This window comes from Scaptodrosophila lebanonensis, unplaced genomic scaffold (genome assembly GCF_003285725.1).
Source record: "Scaptodrosophila lebanonensis strain 11010-0011.00,11010-0021.00 unplaced genomic scaffold, SlebRS2 tig00000024-arrow-pilon, whole genome shotgun sequence".
Taxonomy (NCBI): Eukaryota; Metazoa; Arthropoda; class Insecta; order Diptera; family Drosophilidae; genus Scaptodrosophila; species Scaptodrosophila lebanonensis.
In genome coordinates, this window is record NW_022060538.1 from 6,054,784 (window position 1) to 6,074,394 (window position 19,611).

Below are 19,611 nucleotides of genomic sequence, written 5' to 3' on the forward strand. Positions count from 1 at the left end.
ACCATCTCTCTATCTCTCTGTTGGTTTGGCCAATTGGAATATGGTTGGCCAAAGGTGCAGTGCAGATGATCGTTTCAGTTGGAACAGCGCGTTGAGTTTGGTTGGACGTGTAGACGCTTGTTTGTTGACTAAGCAGCAGAATTCGTTTGGTAAGGCAGAATATAAATAAATAAAACCATTTTAATGTTGTAGTATAAACTGCATTTCATCTTCTATAAGATGTGACAAAATCTAATTTTTATATGCAAGATATATTTCCAATTCACTATTTTAACTTCAATGCTGATGCTCAGTTAGGTCGTTCTCTCATTTTACAGCAATTCCAAGTGACTCTGGCTTAAACATTTCATAGAGCGTGTGAGACAAAGAGCAGAAGAGCAACAAACCGTTGAACTCAACTGCAGAGCAAGCGGCATTTGTGGTGGATATGAAAATGATAGGCAGCGATTACGTATTGGAAGCACACAACATATTCCACACCACCGAGGCAAGTGCACTGGAATTTGAAGAAGTTCGAGTATGGGGGTGGTTGCAACGTTCTCATTCTCATGCTCTCATTTTGTTTGTTTTGTTTTTTTTCGCTTTTACTCTTTGAACAGGTCGACGGTGGTGGCTGTTTCAATGGAGCCGGTAATTCAGCTCTGGTGCTGAAGGGCGTCAATCTGACCGTACATAGTGGTGAGGTGATGGCAATACTCGGCTCTAAAGGTAAGCAGACAGAACTGACTATGCTAATGAGATAGTAAAATATTTTACTCTCCGCTCCCATAGGCAGTGGGAAGCGGGCCTTGTTGGATGTTATATCACGACGGGCTGATGGTGCCACTCGCGGTCAAGTGCTCCTAAATGGCTCACCACTTACCAGAGCCTTATTTCAGCAGCGCTGCGGCTACGTAACACAGTCCTGCACCTTTGTGCCTGGCCTAACGATAGCCCAGACCTTGCACTACACCCCAACTATTGTGAGTAAATCAAATCGGATGTTGCGATGGGTATTATATCCAACAATCCATTACAGCTCTCGGGCTATTTAAAGAGCTCAAAGGTGCGGCAGGTATTGGCTGACTTGGCTCTTTCCCAAGTTGCGCACAAGCGTGTGGAGTATTTGAACATCAGCGAGGCCAGACGCTTGGCTATAGGCATTCAACTGGTCAGGGATCCAGGTGTGTAGAGGCTGAAACTAAAAACGAGATAAAGCAACTTTGTAATGGCCATATCTTCACAGTCATGCTGCTATTGGATGAGCCTACTCAAGGTCTGGATCCACTCAGTGCATACTTGCTCATTTCCATACTATCCAATACAGCCAAAAAGACGGGATGTGGAATTTTGTTATCATTGGAGAAGCCGCGCTCCGATGTCTTTCCCTTCTTGGATCGAGCACTGTTCTTGTGCCTGGGTGGCGTTGTCTACTCGGGCGGGACGCGTGCCATGTTGGAATATTTTCATGGTATTGGTTTTCCCTGTCCACAACTGGAGAATCCGCTCATGTACTATCTCTGCTTGTCCACGGTGGATCGTCGCAGTCGCGATCGTTTCTTGGAGTCGAGCCAGCAAATTGAAGCGCTTGTAGAGCGTTTTTCCAGGGAGACTCCGATATCGGACGCACCATTGAATAACATGGGCTCAGGAAAGGTGCCACTGGCGTACGGCAAGCCGGGAGAGTTGAAAGTTTGGGTCATGCTCTATCTGTAAGTGTTGAAGATACAGTTTACTTGATGGAAGTATATCTCTTATATTTTAAAATGATTGCAGCAAGCTATTGGCCTCCACTTTCTCGTGTGGAGTTGTTGGCATGAAAACCCTTTTTATGCGCCTCTGTCTTCTGCCTATTGCCATGGGCATTTTATGGGCTTTTTATGCGAACGTGGGAGTAAGTTAATGGAATTTGGAAATTGTATAACAATTGTTTGCTCACTACTAGTGATTTATAGGATGACGCCCACGGCTTCTTCACCAAGAATGGCATGATACTGAACATATTGGGTCTGGCCTATGGCTGTGGCATATTGGTCACCATTTCTTTATGTGAGCTATGAACTTCAATTTATATGTCTTCCTCTGATCTAGAATATTGGTTATATTATAGTTCCGATTTGGCGCAAAAAGTTCTCGCAGGACACGCCTGAGGGTCTTTACTCGGGCACCACACTGTTAATAGCATACAATTCAGTGTCTATACCCTTTTCCCTGGTATCCGCAGTCATAGCCAGCTCCGTCATTTATCCGTGAGTAGCACATCTGTATTACCTAACTTGATAATCAGTCAACAACGTTTATATAAATATTTTCACAGCCTGCTATTGGATGCCAGATATAGCAATAGCACTGTCTTTGCGTATTTATGGGTTGCACTGTGGTCCAGTTTTGTGCTTGCCGAGCAGCTTTCCATAGCCTTTCTGCTGGTGGTTAAAGTACCCTTCAATGCTGCCATCGCCGTAACTTACGTGTTGGTCATCAGCATTGCCTTGGCCAGCGGCACAGTGCGGTAAGCTGTATAAATTGTATTCATGCGTTCACCTGAATTTATTCGTAATTGTACTTTAATTTGCAGCTCCTTTAAGGGTTTGCAGCCATGGCTGCAGGACAACACCAAGGGCACACACACGCGATATGCCTCGTCATTACTGCATAGAATCGCCTTCCAGTCCCGCAAACTAAACTGCATACCAACTGCCTCGGTTATATGTCCAAAGCCGGCGGATTTCATGCATGAGCGCTTGGGCTTGCCAGATCCAGATGTGGGTTACCACTTCAATATTTTTAGCTCTCTAAACCTAATACAATTTTACATTCGTAGGAGACCATTGATGTTGCTGCCTCATGTGCCTTTGCCGTGGGCTTAGCCGCCTTCAACATGCTGCTATATTTGTTTCCCATGCCACGATGTGTGCGACAGAAATTCAAAGACTGAACGCAACATTTCCGGGCTTAATAAGGCATAGGCGTAATGTGCACAAATTCCAATAGTTCTTATTTTTTAATATTTAATCTTAATTTACGTACTCCAAATAAAATATAGATTAACTCATACTTATTAACAACTCTTAAAGCCTTTAACACTAGGCTAAAAAAAGTTATAACTTAATTATAACTGGAACTTGAATGTACCGACAAACAATTCTAAAACATGTGAATTGATTATTTTAATTTTGTGTCTAATTTTAAAACGATTTTCTGAAAGAACGAAACACAATCGAATCGTAACATTGCTGAAGAAAAATACAAACAGCCGGGGAGAACATTTGCTCGAAAGTCGTAGCATACTTTTAGGCTTAACAATTAATAATCGGACATTTCCAATTTGCTTTGCTCCTTTTAAAACAAGAATAGCTGATTCGTGCATGTGATGGAGCAATTGCACACTTTGATTTAAATTTTAAATAATTACCAAGATATATCCATATTATACTTATGGGATTCCTATAAGGTGTCATTTATCTTGAAGTTCAACTTAATAACAATGATTGATCGTTCACTTTTTTTAAGCAACCTATGAAATGAAATAAGTGCTGGCTAAAATCCTACTGAAATCATTTCTTACATGAAGAAATGTATCGAATTTAACTTAGATGGTTATGATAATAAAACAATTGCTTGTATTATTTATATGTTTATCATTTTATTTACAAGAAAACTTATATATAACGAATATGGTTGTAATGAATAGGCTCGAAAATACATTACAAACATTTTTGAATGCATTTACTTTGAATTTCGTCGGCTGCGTCTTCAAATAGTTTTATTTTTTGTCTTGCTTCGATTTAACAATTGTCTAACGACTAAAAATATGTTTGCTTTTATTTAAATAACTAGATACACGCATGGAAATTCATTAGAACGCATCTGATTGCATGAATGTTCGCGAGTGTTTATGGAATTGCTTGTGCGAAATGTGGAGAATTGTAAGGCGGCTCTGATGTGTGATCGTGATAAGGAAGGCAGTTATATATTTATGCTGTTTAAATGTTTATGTTTAAAATACTGTGGCACCTAGTTGCTGATAGAGTATTGGACGACGAAGCGATCTGTGGAACATAACATTGGGGATAAATAGGGTAGTTCGTTTATGCTATGAGTGTATGGGGATTGAAGGTAAATAAAAACGGATTCGTAGTTAGTAAGAGTGCTGTGGTGCTGCTAAGGACTGCTCAGTTCTTGCGCTATTTCACAGAGTTTCAGGACTTAGTCCGTGTCGTAGTACGCGTAGTCGTAGCTGGTGTCCTCATCCGCATGCGCGGGTTTCTTGGGCTTCGACTTTTTCTCATGCTGCTCCTTTTTGCTCTTGGCCGACTTTGAGGGCTTGGGCGCCGCAGTGGTTGTTGTAGTCGTGGTGGTGGTCAAAGGGCGTCTTGTGGTAGTTGTTGTCGTTGTAGTCGTGGTGCTGCTGGTAACGTAGGTGCTGCTGCTGTAGGGTCTGCTCGTTGTCTGGGCTTTAGTGGTGGTGGTGGTGCCGCTAGGACTAGATGGCACAAACCCTGCGTTGGGACTGTACTGGGAGTTGTACTGCTGTGAGGTCTTCTCGGCCTTGTAGATGTCGGCGCGCAGTTTGTTGATGCTAGCCGCTCCAAAATTCAGCGACTGGGCCGTCTTGAAGAGCTCATCTTCATCGCTAAGATCGGCCTGCTCGCGCTCCTTCTGATAGGCAGATTGCTGTTGAGTCTTCAGGTGACTGTGCGCTTGCTGAAAGTTGTGGTTGAACCCATGTGGTTGTCTACTCGAAGATGGCGCGTTGGTGGTGCTTGTTGTGGATGTGCTGGTCGTCGATCTGTTGCGCAAAAACTTAAAGCGATTGCGTGGGAAGTCGTTCTCGTACAGCTCAGGATGATATTGACCGTCGTCCTCGTCGGCATTGTAATAGGGATTGGCAGTAGTTGGTAGCGAAGCGGTGCTTTGTGTCTTCTTCGCCGTGCTCGGGTAATGTGTTGTTCTGGGTGTTTGCTGCGACTGATAGTAGCTCTGTTCGTAAGGCTTCTTGTAGGTGGTGGGCTTGAAAGTTGTGGGCGTGAAAGCATCTCGGGGCGCAAAGGTTGACAGCTTCTTGGCACTGTTAGCCGTAGTGGTAGGATAATAGTACTCATCATCGGCATAGCGTTCAGTTGTCGCTTTATAGGTGATGCTGCCCCGACTGGTGTAACTACGTGGTTTGGCCGCAGGAGCAGTCGCCCCTGTGGTTCCAGTCGTGGCCCCAGATCGCTGCTTGGGCGCACTGAAGGGCGCCGGTTCCTGTGCACCCACACGACTCACTTGCTGGGTACGCGGGCGTTGGTAATGCGGCTCAAGGGGAGCCGGCTTTCTGATGCTGTTTTGCGTTGCCTGAAACGGTTGAGGTTGCTGCAACTTGGCCTTCGGCAGCTCATTGAACTCATTGTGGTTGATGTAATTGGATTCCTGGGGTCCCAGCTTCTTCTTGCGTGCCGCGACGGTGGGCTTATTACGTTTGCTCTCTTTATCGAAGTCCTGTGCATTCTTGCCCGTCACCTTTGTAGAGTCACGTGGCAGTTCCGTATACTTGGAAGTTGCCGTGGTCTTAGAGCGGTAGGCCGCATAGTTGGGATTGAAAGTGGTGGGCTGTATCTTCTCTTGCGTCTGATAGTCATTGAGACCAAAACTGAAGCGACTGGTGATGCTGCTGCCCGGGCGTGTCGTAGTTGCGACTGTGGGGGCGTGGCTGCTGCTAGTTGCCGGCGTTGTCGATTTGTAGTTGGTCGAATAATCCAAGAAGTCTGCGTTGAAGGAGGCGTGCAGTGTTATCTTCTTGCTCGTTGGCCTGGTCACAGGTGAAGCGGTACTGGTAGCAACACTCGTTGCGCTGGAAGTCAGACGTTGGCCACGCGTGGGTGTTATACGTGTTTTAACCGCCTCCGTGGTCTTGCGATTGAAATCGGCCACGTCGTTGGGCTTGGAGCGCGCAGGCTGTTGTTGCTCATCATCGAATTCGCGACCGCCATGACGGTTCGAAAAGAAGTGCGAACTGTGGGAACCTTTGAAGATATCATCGAAGTCTTCTGTTTTGACAAATAAGACAAGAGACAGACGCGTGATTAATTTGTGCGATAAATTTAAAGCGACTATTGTTTGTTATTATTAGTATGGTTGTTGTTCGTGTTTTTGGCTTACGCTTCGAGTCATCGTTGTAGTTATTGTTGTTGTTGTTACTATAGTGGTTGCTGTAGCTGCGCTCGGTTGTCGTTGTCGTGCTCGTCGTTGTTGTTGGCGTGTAATAGCTTGAAATAGGTTTCTTCGACGCTTGCGTGTTGTAATTGTCTGCATTTGAATTTGAATTCGAGTTGGAGTTGGAGTTGGAATGATGCGCATAATTATGTCTGCCATAATTTGTTGCTGCCGACTGCGCGGGGCGTGACTTTTGATCGATGCGGTTGTCCTTGGATCGTCTCACATCGCCTGTAATTATGTATATTTACTTTGGCTCATGTTCGTGGCTATTTGTTATGTTTACACCTGAAACCCGCAAGCTCATATTATTCATTCCACAATGACTTAAAAGAATCGTATAAATAAAATATGTAATTACCCTAACCACAAAAATGATCTTCCATACTGAATTCTGGCTGGTAATAGTTTCTGCAATTCATTTCAATCCGACTAGAGAAACTGATTTCACTTCAAAGGGATTTATATTGGTTTTCTTTTATAATGGAACTGTCTCATCTATTTATTATTTTTCTAAATGCTCTGCTGAAAGATTTCTATAGCAATCAGATAGTTGACACTGTATTAGCTAAGAATTTTAGTAATAGCAACTATTGCTAGAAACCAAAAGGAAATTCCGTGTAATTTGGTGACCCCCAGAAGAAAAGTTTGGTACTAACTGGTAACTACTTTTCTTTCAAAGGTTTCTTCCTTCTACAACATAGGTGTTTATATATTAAGATATTTTAAATAAATATGCATTAGCTTTAAAGGCAAAAAGGTATTGCTCCATAACCCTCCCTGACTAACCACTTTCTGCGCGCTGCAAATGGAATGTGCCCTCCTCTTCGGCCGCATTTGCTGATCCCTTGCTCTCTTCGGCTGCATTACTTCGATATAGATCGTTGAAGTGTTTGTTGTCATAGTACAGTTCCGCCTTGTCGCAGTCCACATCCGCCCAGTTGGCGCAGATTTGCAGCTCCTGGTCGAAGGCCGTGCTGTTCGGACAGAGGAAGCGGTAGTCCTGCACCTGTAGGGCAAACGAATTAACCTTTCGATGTATGAGCTGCATAACCAGACAATATAAAATCCCATGTTATAATTTGATTTAATTAGACGATATTTGATATTTGGTATTTGCAAGCCATGGCAGTTGGCCAAGCGACAGGCACAGCAAGCGGCAAAGACAAATACAGAGGCAAAGAAACTTAAGAAGAAGGCCTCGACGAACTTTGCCATTTTGTGCAGCACAATTGGCAGTACGGCTGGCATTTTCTGATAGTCAGCGATGCAACAGAAGTCGCGATTCTGAGTCAGAATCCCCAGCAGCAGCGTTAATTGAAGTGAACGTTCTATTTTCAAAATCTTTGGCTTTGCTCGTTTGCTGCGGCTGCTGACTTCATTTTGTCCGCAGTAGGCTAATTGACAATTCCAACAGCTCCATGGCTGTCACTTTTGCTTCGATTTCAATTCAATTCTACACACAAACTTACACAGCTTAAAACAAACATAACACAGCAAAAAACACACACACATACACACACACGGACAGACTTGTTCTTGTTTGGAGTTTCGTTTATTTTCCTAAAAAAAAATGGTAAGTGCGCTTCCAATGGTCATACAATTGAACGTTGTTTTCCTTGTTGCTGTATTCGCTTCGTTTAGGCCAAAGTTTATCTCTTTCGCGAAATCGAAGCCCCTGACGATGTGCAGAAGAACGTCTTCGAGGAGGCCGTTGCCAGCGTTGTCGAAAATGTTTTGGGGGGAAACAAAGGCTGCATACTGAACTACGGTGACTGGCGCACATGCCCAGACCTGGACGTAAGTGGCGACGCAGCTCTTATGACCGATCCAAAGAAGGGCAATGCAGTGACACGTATCATCAACGACATATTTACTCATGTGTATACCATGGAACTGACCATGGAAATAAACATATCTATCAGACATATCGAGATAAATATGCAGCAGAGCACGCTAGAGTCGCACGAGACTAGTGCAGAAGTCGATGAGTACATGAGGCTGTTAAGAGCGCAAAAAGAACACTTCGTGTCCACGCCTAGGGATGTGTATGCCTACATGGAGAAGACCATGAAGCGAATTTCGGAGGGTGGGCATTCGGAGGAGCAGGAAAATGATGCAAGCAAAACCAACAACAAAGCAGCACCACTCTCGGGTCACTCGCTCTTCAGCATTCACGTGAAACAAACCAATCTAGAGCAGTCCAAGAAGCTGCACGGCAAGCTTAATCTACTGCACTTTGTGCGGGGCAGCGAGCACCCCACAGCCGATACCTCGATGAGCGCCTTGCTCAAAATAATTAAGGCGCTGGCCAACAACAACAAGACACACATGCGTTACCATAACATACGGCTGACGCGCCTGCTCAAGGAAATATTGGGAAGCGGCGAGACCACGGTGATCATCAACTATACAGCATCGATGGAACCACAGGAGGTGTCAGCGATGGGCGCCAAAACTCCACCAGTAGTGCCCACAAAAGAGGCCAATCTTCCCGCTGAAGTTTGGCGTTCACTCTACCGCCGTGAACGCTACAAGTATCGACGGCTCAAAGAAAAGGTGCTCAACCTGGAGTTCTGGGGCAACAGCGGGGATAAAATGCAGCTGGATGATCTCTTCGAAGGTATAGAGGACCGTAGCAGTAGCAATACAGAGCTGAACGCCAGCGAAGGTGGTAGAGATAGCGGTAGCGACTTGAATCGATCGCGACTAGCGCTGGAGATCGACAAGCTCTATGGCAAGCTGGACGAGAAGCAGGTTGAGCTGGAGCGCAACTATGAGCTGTGTCAGCGCATTGGGAAGCGCTGTGAGGTGCACAGTCAGCTGTTTAGGGAGCAGCACAGCCTGCAGGACGAAATGCATCAAATTAAGGTAGAGGCCGAGCTCACCATTGACGAACTCATGGACCTTCAGCAGATTATGGATCAGCTGTCGCAACACCACGATCAAAGTACCCAGCAGCTCGAACGCAAGAATGAAATGCTTCAACGGCTCACACAGCTTCTCGAAAAGGCCAACGATGAGCTGCGTCAGCAGAAATGCGACTTTCGCATCAAACTTAATGAATATTCGGACATGTTCAGCAAACTCTGGCGTCAACAGGCTCTTGCCATGCAGGCTCAAGAGGAGCAGCGAGAGGAACAGCTTTCCGAAATGTTCGACACTATCTGCAAGGAGCTGCACAATTCTCACCAAACTCAACTGACCAAGCTGAAGCAGCAGGCGGAGCAGAAGGAGCGCCAGCTCCAGGCTCTCCACCAACAACATCTGCAGCTAGTGGAGACGGCCAAACAGCAGCAGCGCCAATACACTAAGGAGAATGCCCAAGCGTGTGGTGATGATGTGCAGCCCTCGTAGAAATTCAAATTGTGAATTGTGGCAAGCGGAGATGAAAAAAAAACATGTAATAAAAGAAGTCCATACATACACACGACACAGGCACTTCACGCTTAAAGGTCAGCTAGCTACGTATGCCGTGATCGCTTCTTCTTCTTCTTTCTGTAGCCTGCCAACAAGCCAGTCACGAAGCACACACACATACATGCATAGTCGTTGGCAACTTTGCCATTTAGCGGGCTGGGTAGTTGGCTGGTTAGCTAGTTGGCTGGCAAGATGCTTAAATGGTTTTGCGTCTGCAAGTTCGTTGCCCAAGTCTTTCGTTTAGCTTGCTTGCGATCTGCCTTCGGCCACTTCAACTGTCGCACACTTACCCCCAATCCCGGCAGCTTCACGCACACATGGAACATCTGGCATTGGGTCTCTGGATCTGCATAATAGCCGCCGAGTATTTTGTCGTGGCAAGTGAACTGCGTCTTGGGCATATTCTGTAGACTGTACGTGGGCCAAGGCTTGTTGGATACCTCCTCGTCGTCAAGACGCTGTGCCTGACCTAGAATGCTGCCCCACAGTGTCGCCGTCATCGTTGCTGCAAATTAAAGCAGAAAAGCACAAAAATTATGTTAGTCAGTTAGTATTTTTTATTTATTTCTTACAACTACGAATTCAGACTCAAGTGGATGCTGTCCAGTTGACCTTCACGATGCTGCTCACATATCTATAGCCGGACAGCATCACATATTTCACTTTCGCTTACAAGCGTCGCACAACACCGAGTACTACGACTAATGCGTATGTAAGTATGAACGATGAATAGCAAAAAAAAAACACGGGCATGATTTATGTACACTTGCTGCCTCTTGTGGTGGACACCTGAAGGCTGACCATTTGGCGTCAAGTGCGGGCCTTAAGTACCGCCAAGCAGTTCTACTGAGCGATGTATTGATTACATTTTTACTTGCATGTACATAGCTATACATCTTTTATTTATTAAAAACCCATTTTCGAGTGAGCATCATTAACAATATGAACATGATTTCAAGGAAACAAAGCACGAAGTTCCCACAGATCGATCAGTCAGCCAGTCAGTCAGTCATTCAGTCATTCAGTCATTCAGTCATTCAGAAAGACAAAAAGCCCCGCGGGTGAAATATGAGCCAACCAATAAGCATGCATGTGGCTCATAAGTGTCAGTTATCTCAATACAAATGCCAAATTAGCCAACTACAAATGTATCTCTGGCACTGGGGTCAGCCAATTAAAATGCCAAGTCAATCAAAGCCATGGATTTTGTTGCCTTTTTCGGCACAAAAAAGAAAAGAAACACATACACATATCGCTACTGCTACCATTAATGGCTTGAACTGCTAATTACCATGGCTAGTCGAGTGCGGCTTGTTCTTACAAAACCCAAGCGGAAGATGCCCCGCAATTAATGCCGTTGCAGAACAAATAGTAACAACTACGAGTATAGCAATGGGGGCCGCATACTCAGACACAAATTGCAGTCGTCGTATTATGCAATTGACGTCGGAGTATAGTCGTAGTCGTCCAAGTCATTCATCATGCGCTGCCCCGCCGATAAAGGGAAAAATAAAAACAAAGCAAACAAAACGCCAGACAGGCAGGCAGACATTAGTGATCAGACAACAAACGAAAAGAAAGACGTGCAAGAAATTCGCATTTAATTCAAATGAATTTCAATTTCATCTTTTTTCCCAATCGCTGGTCAGGGGGAAGTGAACTATGACTGAGCAAGTTGGGACGCCTTTGTCTTTGTCTTTGTTGCCTGATTTTCGACTTTTATAGCATAAGCGGTATTGTTTTATTTTCGGTAACCCAAGCAGGTCGCTCACGGCTTTGTTTGTTCAGTAACCAAGCATTTGTAATCGGCAGCATTGCCGAACAATTAGTCAAGTGTAGCCCAGGCAGGTAAGCCCATCTAACGAGCTGCGTATTTTATAATATAGTTGTTATGCATATGCGCCACTGGCTGCCTTTCAGCTAATTGTCCGCTGCCGTTTAAACAATTTCTCAGCCTGATATTAAGCTTTATTTTAATTTTGCCACAGGCTCATCGCTGGATTCGTAACTAATTGCTACTGAAGGTTGATATAAGCTCAACATTTTGCATGTAACATCGCTTATATAGTACTTATGGATGTGTATGCATAGATATTGGTGTTATTTCTCTCACATATTTATTGGCTTATGAGCTTTATGCTGGCAAGGCCCTTGGGCCAATGCAAAATTTCAAATTTCGAACGATTTGATGAGTTGTTAAAAAAGCAACAAATAGTAATGGCCAAACACATTTGCTTGAAATGAAATGACGTTTTGTTACACGCTTTTTTTTTATTAATATCAAATAAAGTTGCCCGAAGGGCAGGTGAAGGCTTCAGTGGCAAGGAAAGTGATGATTCAAATACAGAAGTGAATGAATAGGGAATGAGTTGGCTTTTACTAACGATGCCTACATTGTGGTGGTCATAATGCCGTAAGTTAAATAACAGAAATGCAAAAGGTGAGCGTAGGTGTTACTCCAAAACCACCCAGTTCTCACATTTTAATTACAGAAGGTATTTTGCATACATATGTGTTTGTACAATTAAATAAGCAACATTTTATGGTGTTCCCTTTCTCTGTGTTCATTCGAGACATTTTGAAATTGCTATCGTTTTTCAATCTTTGCCAGAGATATTTGTGATTATGCAATCTGCCTTTATTAGGTTCCGAAATTAGGGAATTCAATTTTTAAATAAAAATGTATTATTGATTTTAATTGAAAATGGAATCAGAAGGAGCCAAAATATGAACACTGCCGAAGTATTTGGAAAGCGCATGTTTAAATAAATGTTGTTACATATTCCTCTTTTACTATATATTTTAAATTAGTATTCGACTGTTAGATTAGTCAATGATTTTGTGTTCTAGATTTTCATCTTAAATACATGTAAAATAGTTTATTTCTATTATTTAACCAACGGCATAAAACAGTCGTTTTATATCTTGTTCGATGGATATTTATATATATTATATTATTATTAAAAACTGTATGCTATTTTAACTGAAATTTGAATAATCGAATCATTTATTCAGTTTTATTTATCATATATCAGAAGACTTTTTTTTTGAATACCTTATTCAGAATTGTTGTTTTAATATTCTTATATTAATGCTAAAAAGTCTCTAATATGGATAATAAATAAAATGAAGACGTTCTATTTCGTCTTTTGTTCTTTTCGTCTTATGTTTCAAATAAAAGCACTATTTGTCTATTCATGTGTCTATCGCCTGTGAAAAACATATTAACTATATCATGGAATCCACCATAATAACCAACATATAATGATATATTTAAAGCATTTAACATAGTCTTCAAAGATAATGAAAATAGCCTGATTTATGAAACTCATTCATTAGCTTGAATTGTACAATATTGTTAGTAACTCCTGTCTTCTGCTTGAAAAACTTACCCAAAATAAAAGCGCATATTTTATAATTAATGCACGACATGGTGCTGCTAATGATCTGTAATCCAAATATAATAAATTCGTGTATATCCAATTGTAATCCAAAGGGCTTAAACTGCTATGTTGGTACTTGTAGTAGATATGTTGATTTCATATGGAATGCACTGAAACAGACACAATAATAACACCGAAAAGTGTGCGCATAAGTATTTAACACAATACGAATATGTTTTCATTAAATTTAACTCGAATTCAGCGAGCGAATCATTTTTCATTATCTACGAAAAATGTTTGTCATGCTGTGAAATTGAATGGGCCAAGTCCGAAGTGGTGGCCCCCATGTGGAAAATGAGCAAACAAGCCGAAAACAACAGAACCGAATACAACACTTTTATCGTGTCAGGTATGCGAGTATGTATGTAAATGCGTATGAATTTGTTTCGCAAGGTGCGAAAACTACGGAAAACCATTTAGAATGTGCAGCGAAACGTTGAGAGACATCAAAGATGCACAGCACAAAGTTTACATTGTCCGTCTTCTTCACTTGACTTGGCACAGCACCACACCGCACTGCACACACACACACACACACACAAACATACAGACACAAACACACAGGCACCACTCAGAGTTGGGCTGAGCTCGAGTTGTAGGAGGAAACTTTTGGTACGAACCGCACGAGAGACGAGCAAGCGAGGCGAACTCTGCGATGCGCGTTTTGCGACTTTATCGTTTACGTTGTCGAAGCGAAATGATTTCTGAAAGCGAAAGGAAAAACCACTTGGGCCCATCAGCAGCAGCAGCAGTGGCAACTGCGGCAGCGCGCCAGCTGAGGCAGCGACTGTGGCAGCGACTGGTGCTGTTATTGTCGCTTGCAATTACCCGCAGATTCAAGGCAGCAAAGAAGCTCGCTGGTATCGTCTACAGGTCGTATGCTTAACGCACATTACGCATACGCCGCGTGTGACACTTGCTGTGGTTATTGGTGGCAAGCATTGTTGAACTGTCTGACAGGCGGCAGCATCTATCATCACTTACGTCACTCACACATACGAGTATGTGCACTCACACAGAAAAAAGTGCAATAGAAGAAAAGCATAATTCTTCTTCAAATTTCCAGTGCATCGAACATTTCTATACTTGTAGTATTATAGATGTTTTCTTATACTTAATTATGAAATAAATATTTATTTTAAAAATGAATGAAATAGTTTTTTTTATTATTTTTTATCTTCTAATTACTTTGCACATTTTTAGACTAAAATAAAAGGAGAGTATATATTGAAATCTCTTACTTCCTGACACCCTGAACTCCGACTTGTTTTTTCGATTGCAAATAATTTTGCGCTATATGATTTTTTCGATATAGTATAATGCATGGATCTAAGAAGGTATAAGGGCCGGACTTCATAGCTTTAGTTTTTATTATTACCCTCAAGAGCATTGGTTAAGTTATGATAACAACCAATGTTTTTTTTTTTTTTCTATGCAGATAGGGAATCAGCGATTGTTATGGAAAGAACCCACATTTATTTTTCGGTCGTTTTGAAAAGTTGTGAATAATTTGGAACCTCAATAGGATCTTGAACTGTGTTATTGTTTTTTTCTGTGCATGTCTGTTGGCCGCAGGCTAGCACCCGCCTCTGATTATGGGCATTCGACCGCACTCCCACCGCAACTCGCTTGCAATTACAATTACGAATATGTTGAAGCGTTGCTGGTTGCTGGTTGCATCTTCCGTTGGTTGTTGCCAGTTGCTAGTCGGCAGTTGGCAGTTGGCGTTGTGGTATTATGTCATACCACGGCACGGTGTCATTTGCTGTCGTTGTCGTTGTTGTTGCTATTGTAGTTGTAGTTGGCGGTGCCTCTGCGGGCCAAAAGTCGCGCGCGGTCGTCGATGGCGATGCCAACGCCAACGATGCTACCATACCGGTTCGTATATATGGGTGAGTATGCCGTGTGGCTGCCGCTTCTGTGGCTGGGTTTGGGAATGTGCGGCATTTGCTGTATGGCTGGCAAGCTAGCCTAGCTGCCTGGCCTGGCCTGGCCTGCACTGTTGTGTGCAGTGTGGGAATTTGCACGCCTGTACCGCTGAGAGTGTGCGGCAGCCTCAGATCTTGGGCGTTTTTGAATACGTATTGTTTGCCATTCGATTTACCTGCTGATTGTGGCAGCTAAGCGATGGCAATGCCTCAAAATCAACACTTTAGTTGTCCATCAAAATCAAAGCGTTGCTTGTTGCTCGTTGGTCGTTGCTCGTGGGCTCATTGCAAAGTTCACAGCTTGGTCCTAAATGGTTACCAGCTGTGTGCCTTTTGCTTGGCATTTCAAAGTTGAGGTTGCCTGCCGGAAAATGCATGGCAAGGCAGTCTCAAGCAGCCAAAGTCATGCAAAAGTCAACGAGCTGGCAAAAAATGTCAACTAAACACAAACGACGAGCGTCGAGCGACTAGCGACGAACGACAAAGGCAAAGGCAAGCACATTTTGCAGTCATAAAGCGAACTGAAGACGAGCCTGTGACTTTCAACCTGAGAAGCTTAGGTATCGTTGTTGCCGCTGTTGCCGCTGTGGTTGCTGCTGCTGCTGGGGTTGGCGTATTCGCTCGTAATGTGGGAAGTGGCTTGGCATATGGCGCTGACATCGCCTGCCGCCGCCATTTTTCTAATTTCTCGGGTTATGGAGTCAGCTGCGAACGATTGTGTAATGTCGGCTGAGCTGTTGTTGTACAAGAAAACACAATAAATGTTCAATTTATAGCCAGTTAGTCTCGTCTGCATCCATAGGCATACGATATTAAACAAGAAGAAAGTGCTTGCAATGAAAATGAATAAATGCCGTTTTGCCCGACTGGGCCATCATCTATGACTCACGCGATGCCAAAACGTTGGCGCAGCCCTAGCTGCGTGGGAAAGGCCAATAATAAGGAAGTTGCCAGCCAGACTTCTGTCCCGTCTAAACAAAAGACTTAATACACAAACTGACTGCACAGTATATTGAAATATTTTCGAACAACATTACTCTGCACAACATACAATTCTAATTACCAATGTCTTTCAATTAAAACCTCATCAATATAAATGCCGCTCATTGCCTGACATTGATAAATGTATTCCAGACACAGACATAGACATAGACATGGAGAGGCACGATTTTCTTGTACGAACAATTGTACGAAGCAGCTGGGAGGCGGGAGTGGGGCTCTCGAAGAGACCAGCCGTTGGTAAGAATTCGTTTGTTGCCACAAAATCACGTAAATTATTTAATTTTTCTTACATTATATAATCAGTAGTAAAAGTGCCAAAAGCTAGCATTGCACATCGTGTGGGAGCCAATGAAAAATGCATGCACATTCACATTCACCAGCGTCGCTGCTACGAAGAGTCCCAAAAGTAAAATTCAACTAAGCCGAAGAAGATGCGCCACAACAGCGTCTGTGGCAGCATCTATGGCAGCAACTGTGGCAGGCTGCTGGCATTTGTGGCGCGATGCGACAAACGGCCAAACAGACGCGCCAAAAATGCCAAAAAGTTACCGCAGGCCGCCTAACGAGTTGAACAGTTGAATAGTTGAACAGTTGAATAGTTAAAGAGTCGAGAGGAGTCGAGAAGGGTTACACTTAGGTTGAGTAATTGTGCAGCAAGCAATGAGCAGCGTCTTTGGCTGCCAGCCTCAGTGTAAGAGCCAGATTTCCCGTTGATAAAAAGCGGCTTTGTCTTGTTTTTGTGGAAAGCTTTTTGCAGCAGCAGCCGCAACGGCAGCCCATTCTGCGGCTCATAATAAGAAATTATATATCATTTCGCATGTAGGCCTTGCAAAACATAAACACACACATGCATACAGTTATGCGCATGTATGACGACCTTTTTTAATAATATGTACATATACACAAACATTACACACATCTGCGAAGCTAGTTTTTCTTTAATTTAAAAACATTGTAACATTTCGATTAGCCGCACATATTGGCAAGTCAACATCATGAATTAGTTTAAAAAGGTGGACCAGAAAGTGCCATTCATGATAATTTGACAACTTTGTTTAGTTAATACACCAAAGAAAATAGTAAGTTATTTACTATATATGATATATTTATAAATTGATTTATTTAGCCCAGAATTTCCAATGTCAGAGGCGTCGATGTATTTACATTATAAAAAGCACTTTTAAACATTTTGTTTGTACTAATATGAAAAACAAAATTAAATAACAGTATTTTTATTAGATCATTAACAAATTATAGCAAACAAGAGCTATCTCTTAACATCTATATACTTATTTAAGGTGGATCACCACATTTACTCAATTATGCGCGTTTTACTCAAAAATTGTTGTTCAATACTGTTGTTCAAACATTTATTTTATTGTATAGTTTGAAACCATTTGTTTGTTAGAGATTCCGTAAATAAAAGTTAGGAGTAGAATGGCCGTCTTATTCAAAGTCTTATTTCAAATGCCAATATGCTTACTGAGCTGCAACTCACTTTGCCTCCCATAGTTTTCAAAAATATAACTAATATATATTTTTATTGTTTGGCCGGCTCGAGGGCCAAACAATAAAAATAACTATGAGGAAGGTCACCAAAATACTCAACTATAACTAATATATTTTTACTTTAAATATTCCTAATCTTTATCCTTTTTTCAGAATGAGTTTCTAGCAAACTCAATTGCTTTTAACTTGATATTCTTGTATTGGTGTTACGATCGCTTTATCAACAACTTGCATATCAATTCGTTTCGAAAAACCTGCAAAACATATACCCGTGTTACATTTTTCACAGTGTACTACTAAGTAATGGAGTCACCAATTAATTGAAAATATCAATTTATGGGGAAAATTTACCTTTTAAGAGGCCAAGCCTACACAGCTAGCTTCCTGCTTGAAACATTTCCCATTTAGTTCACGTAGATTTTGGGCGCCTTGAGAATATTTTTGTAGAATGGAAAATTATTTCGCTATTGGTAATTTTATTATGAATAAACTTCTCATCGATCTTATGCGTCTACATATTTGTATTTGTTTTCTAGAAGTTGGACTGTAGGTTGGAGTTATTTCTGTGACTTGGTCGCCTGCACGTGGCAGAGCGCAGCTGTTCGCTGTCTGCAATTCACAGTTTATGATGCGCTCGCGAAATGAGCGGGCCTACATGACCAACAGCAATTGGCAGCTAGCCACTATATGCCTGATTACACAGACACACTCACGAGTAGTATGTATGGACATATACGGCACACATATGCCACGCAGCTAATTTAGCTTTTCGTAAAACGTAAAACGCATTGGCATGATGCGGCACATTTGAAATATGCTGACTTAAATGTATTTTATGGTGGCAGCAATTTGCAGTTTCTTGCAAGTGGAGAGCACGCATCGAAACGAAAGACTTGGGCAACGAACTTGCTCATATACGAGTACTCCGCATATTTTTGTAGATGCGTTTTAATTTGCACTCATAAACTAACTAATCTTAAGAAACAAACACACTTGCACATGCACAGACTAGTGCAGCAAAAAGTTGAGTTAAAATTTGCATAAAATGCACATTATCCCCCGCAAGTGTCGCGCTTTCCCTGTCGCTCGTCCTCCGCCCGCCCATCAGTGCGCCACGCCAAGCCAAAGTCGAAACCGAAGCGAACAGAAAACGCCGCACAACTTGTGCCGAAATCATTTGGCCCGAAAGACGACGAAACGTGAGAAAATGTTATAGACGCGCAGAATTTGCCATGCTTTATAGATATGTATGCACTCACTATATGTATATTGTATATGAATGTCTGCATACACACTTACACACTTATATTGAGGCAAAAATAAATAAAAATATTTGCAAATTATGGGAATGGCAGCTGCATCAGCAGAAGCGACAGCGCCAGCAGCCGCAGCCACAAACAGGCGGCTTTTAGTCGCTAGTTGCTAGTTTCGGCAAGAATTCGGCGCGCTAAGTAATTGTTGTTGTTGTTATTGCTGATGCTGCACAGTGGAACAGTAATACAGGACAAATAATTTTAATAAACAAAGCAAGCATTAAACTAATGAAATTAAACACTTTCACTTTTGAGCATATTATTAACTTTAATGGGGGCTAGTTGAATAACAATTTGCTGAAAGAAATAGGCATAAGGGCAGCTAAGATTGTAGAATGCGAATCCATAATCTGATCACAATTTAATCAAAATAATACATTTTCATAGTAAATGTGATATATACAGCTGATGCTGGCAACCCAAGTAGGCACATATTTTAAAATGTTTTAAAAGTACTGGCAATTGCAAAAGATTATAGCAGAAGTAACAAAGCGCTACAATCCTTTTATCTACATAATTTCTTAATATTAGTTTATTTCAAATGTATATCTACTTATCTCAACAACAAAAAATTAACTTCCAAGCACTAAAAATATGACTTTCATAGTAAAATGACTTAAATGCTTAATTATTTTTGATCGTTAGCTAAGGTCTAAAGAGGAAATTTGATTTCAAAAAATTATACGTTATAAAAATTTCAAGACAAAATGTTACATAACAAATGAATTTAGATATTAAATTAAGTTACGAACCTGCCAAAAAATATAGGAATGTGGTGGCATATATCAGAATTTCGAGATAGTTATAATAATCTTTTATATT

General features: G+C 42.1%; 3 protein-coding genes across 4 annotated transcripts; 2 read left to right on the forward strand and 1 right to left on the reverse strand.

The window, feature by feature from the left end:
• The first annotated feature begins 102 nt into the window (after positions 1–102).
• Positions 103–3,000, forward strand: LOC115621300 (ATP-binding cassette sub-family G member 5). Of its 2 annotated transcripts, XM_030514909.1 has the most exons (12): positions 103–149; positions 318–487; positions 600–708; positions 772–962; positions 1,019–1,163; positions 1,226–1,691; positions 1,756–1,873; positions 1,935–2,028; positions 2,090–2,228; positions 2,297–2,488; positions 2,555–2,741; positions 2,801–3,000. In XM_030514909.1, exons 2-12 carry the CDS (start codon positions 428–430, stop codon positions 2,912–2,914), a joined length of 1,815 nt encoding a protein of 604 aa, XP_030370769.1. In that variant the 5' UTR covers positions 103–149; positions 318–427; the 3' UTR covers positions 2,915–3,000. The 2 variants fall into 2 exon arrangements, with proteins under 2 accessions (XP_030370769.1, XP_030370770.1); XM_030514910.1 differs by lacking the exon at positions 103–149 and having other exon boundaries at positions 304–487.
• Positions 3,001–4,185: 1,185 nt separating this feature from the next.
• On the reverse strand, positions 4,186–10,094 carry LOC115622014 (mucin-5AC). The gene is made up of 4 exons (XM_030515868.1): positions 9,885–10,094; positions 6,964–7,219; positions 6,121–6,405; positions 4,186–6,008 (listed from the first exon to the last, which is right to left on the reverse strand). Exons 1-4 carry the CDS (start codon positions 10,092–10,094, stop codon positions 4,186–4,188), a joined length of 2,574 nt encoding a protein of 857 aa, XP_030371728.1.
• LOC115621189 (kinesin heavy chain) lies at positions 7,634–9,607 on the forward strand. The gene is made up of 2 exons (XM_030514765.1): positions 7,634–7,750; positions 7,819–9,607. The coding sequence occupies exons 1-2, from the start codon at positions 7,748–7,750 to the stop codon at positions 9,529–9,531; spliced, it is 1,716 nt and encodes a 571-aa protein (XP_030370625.1). The 5' UTR covers positions 7,634–7,747; the 3' UTR covers positions 9,532–9,607.
• Positions 10,095–19,611: the final 9,517 nt, after the last annotated feature.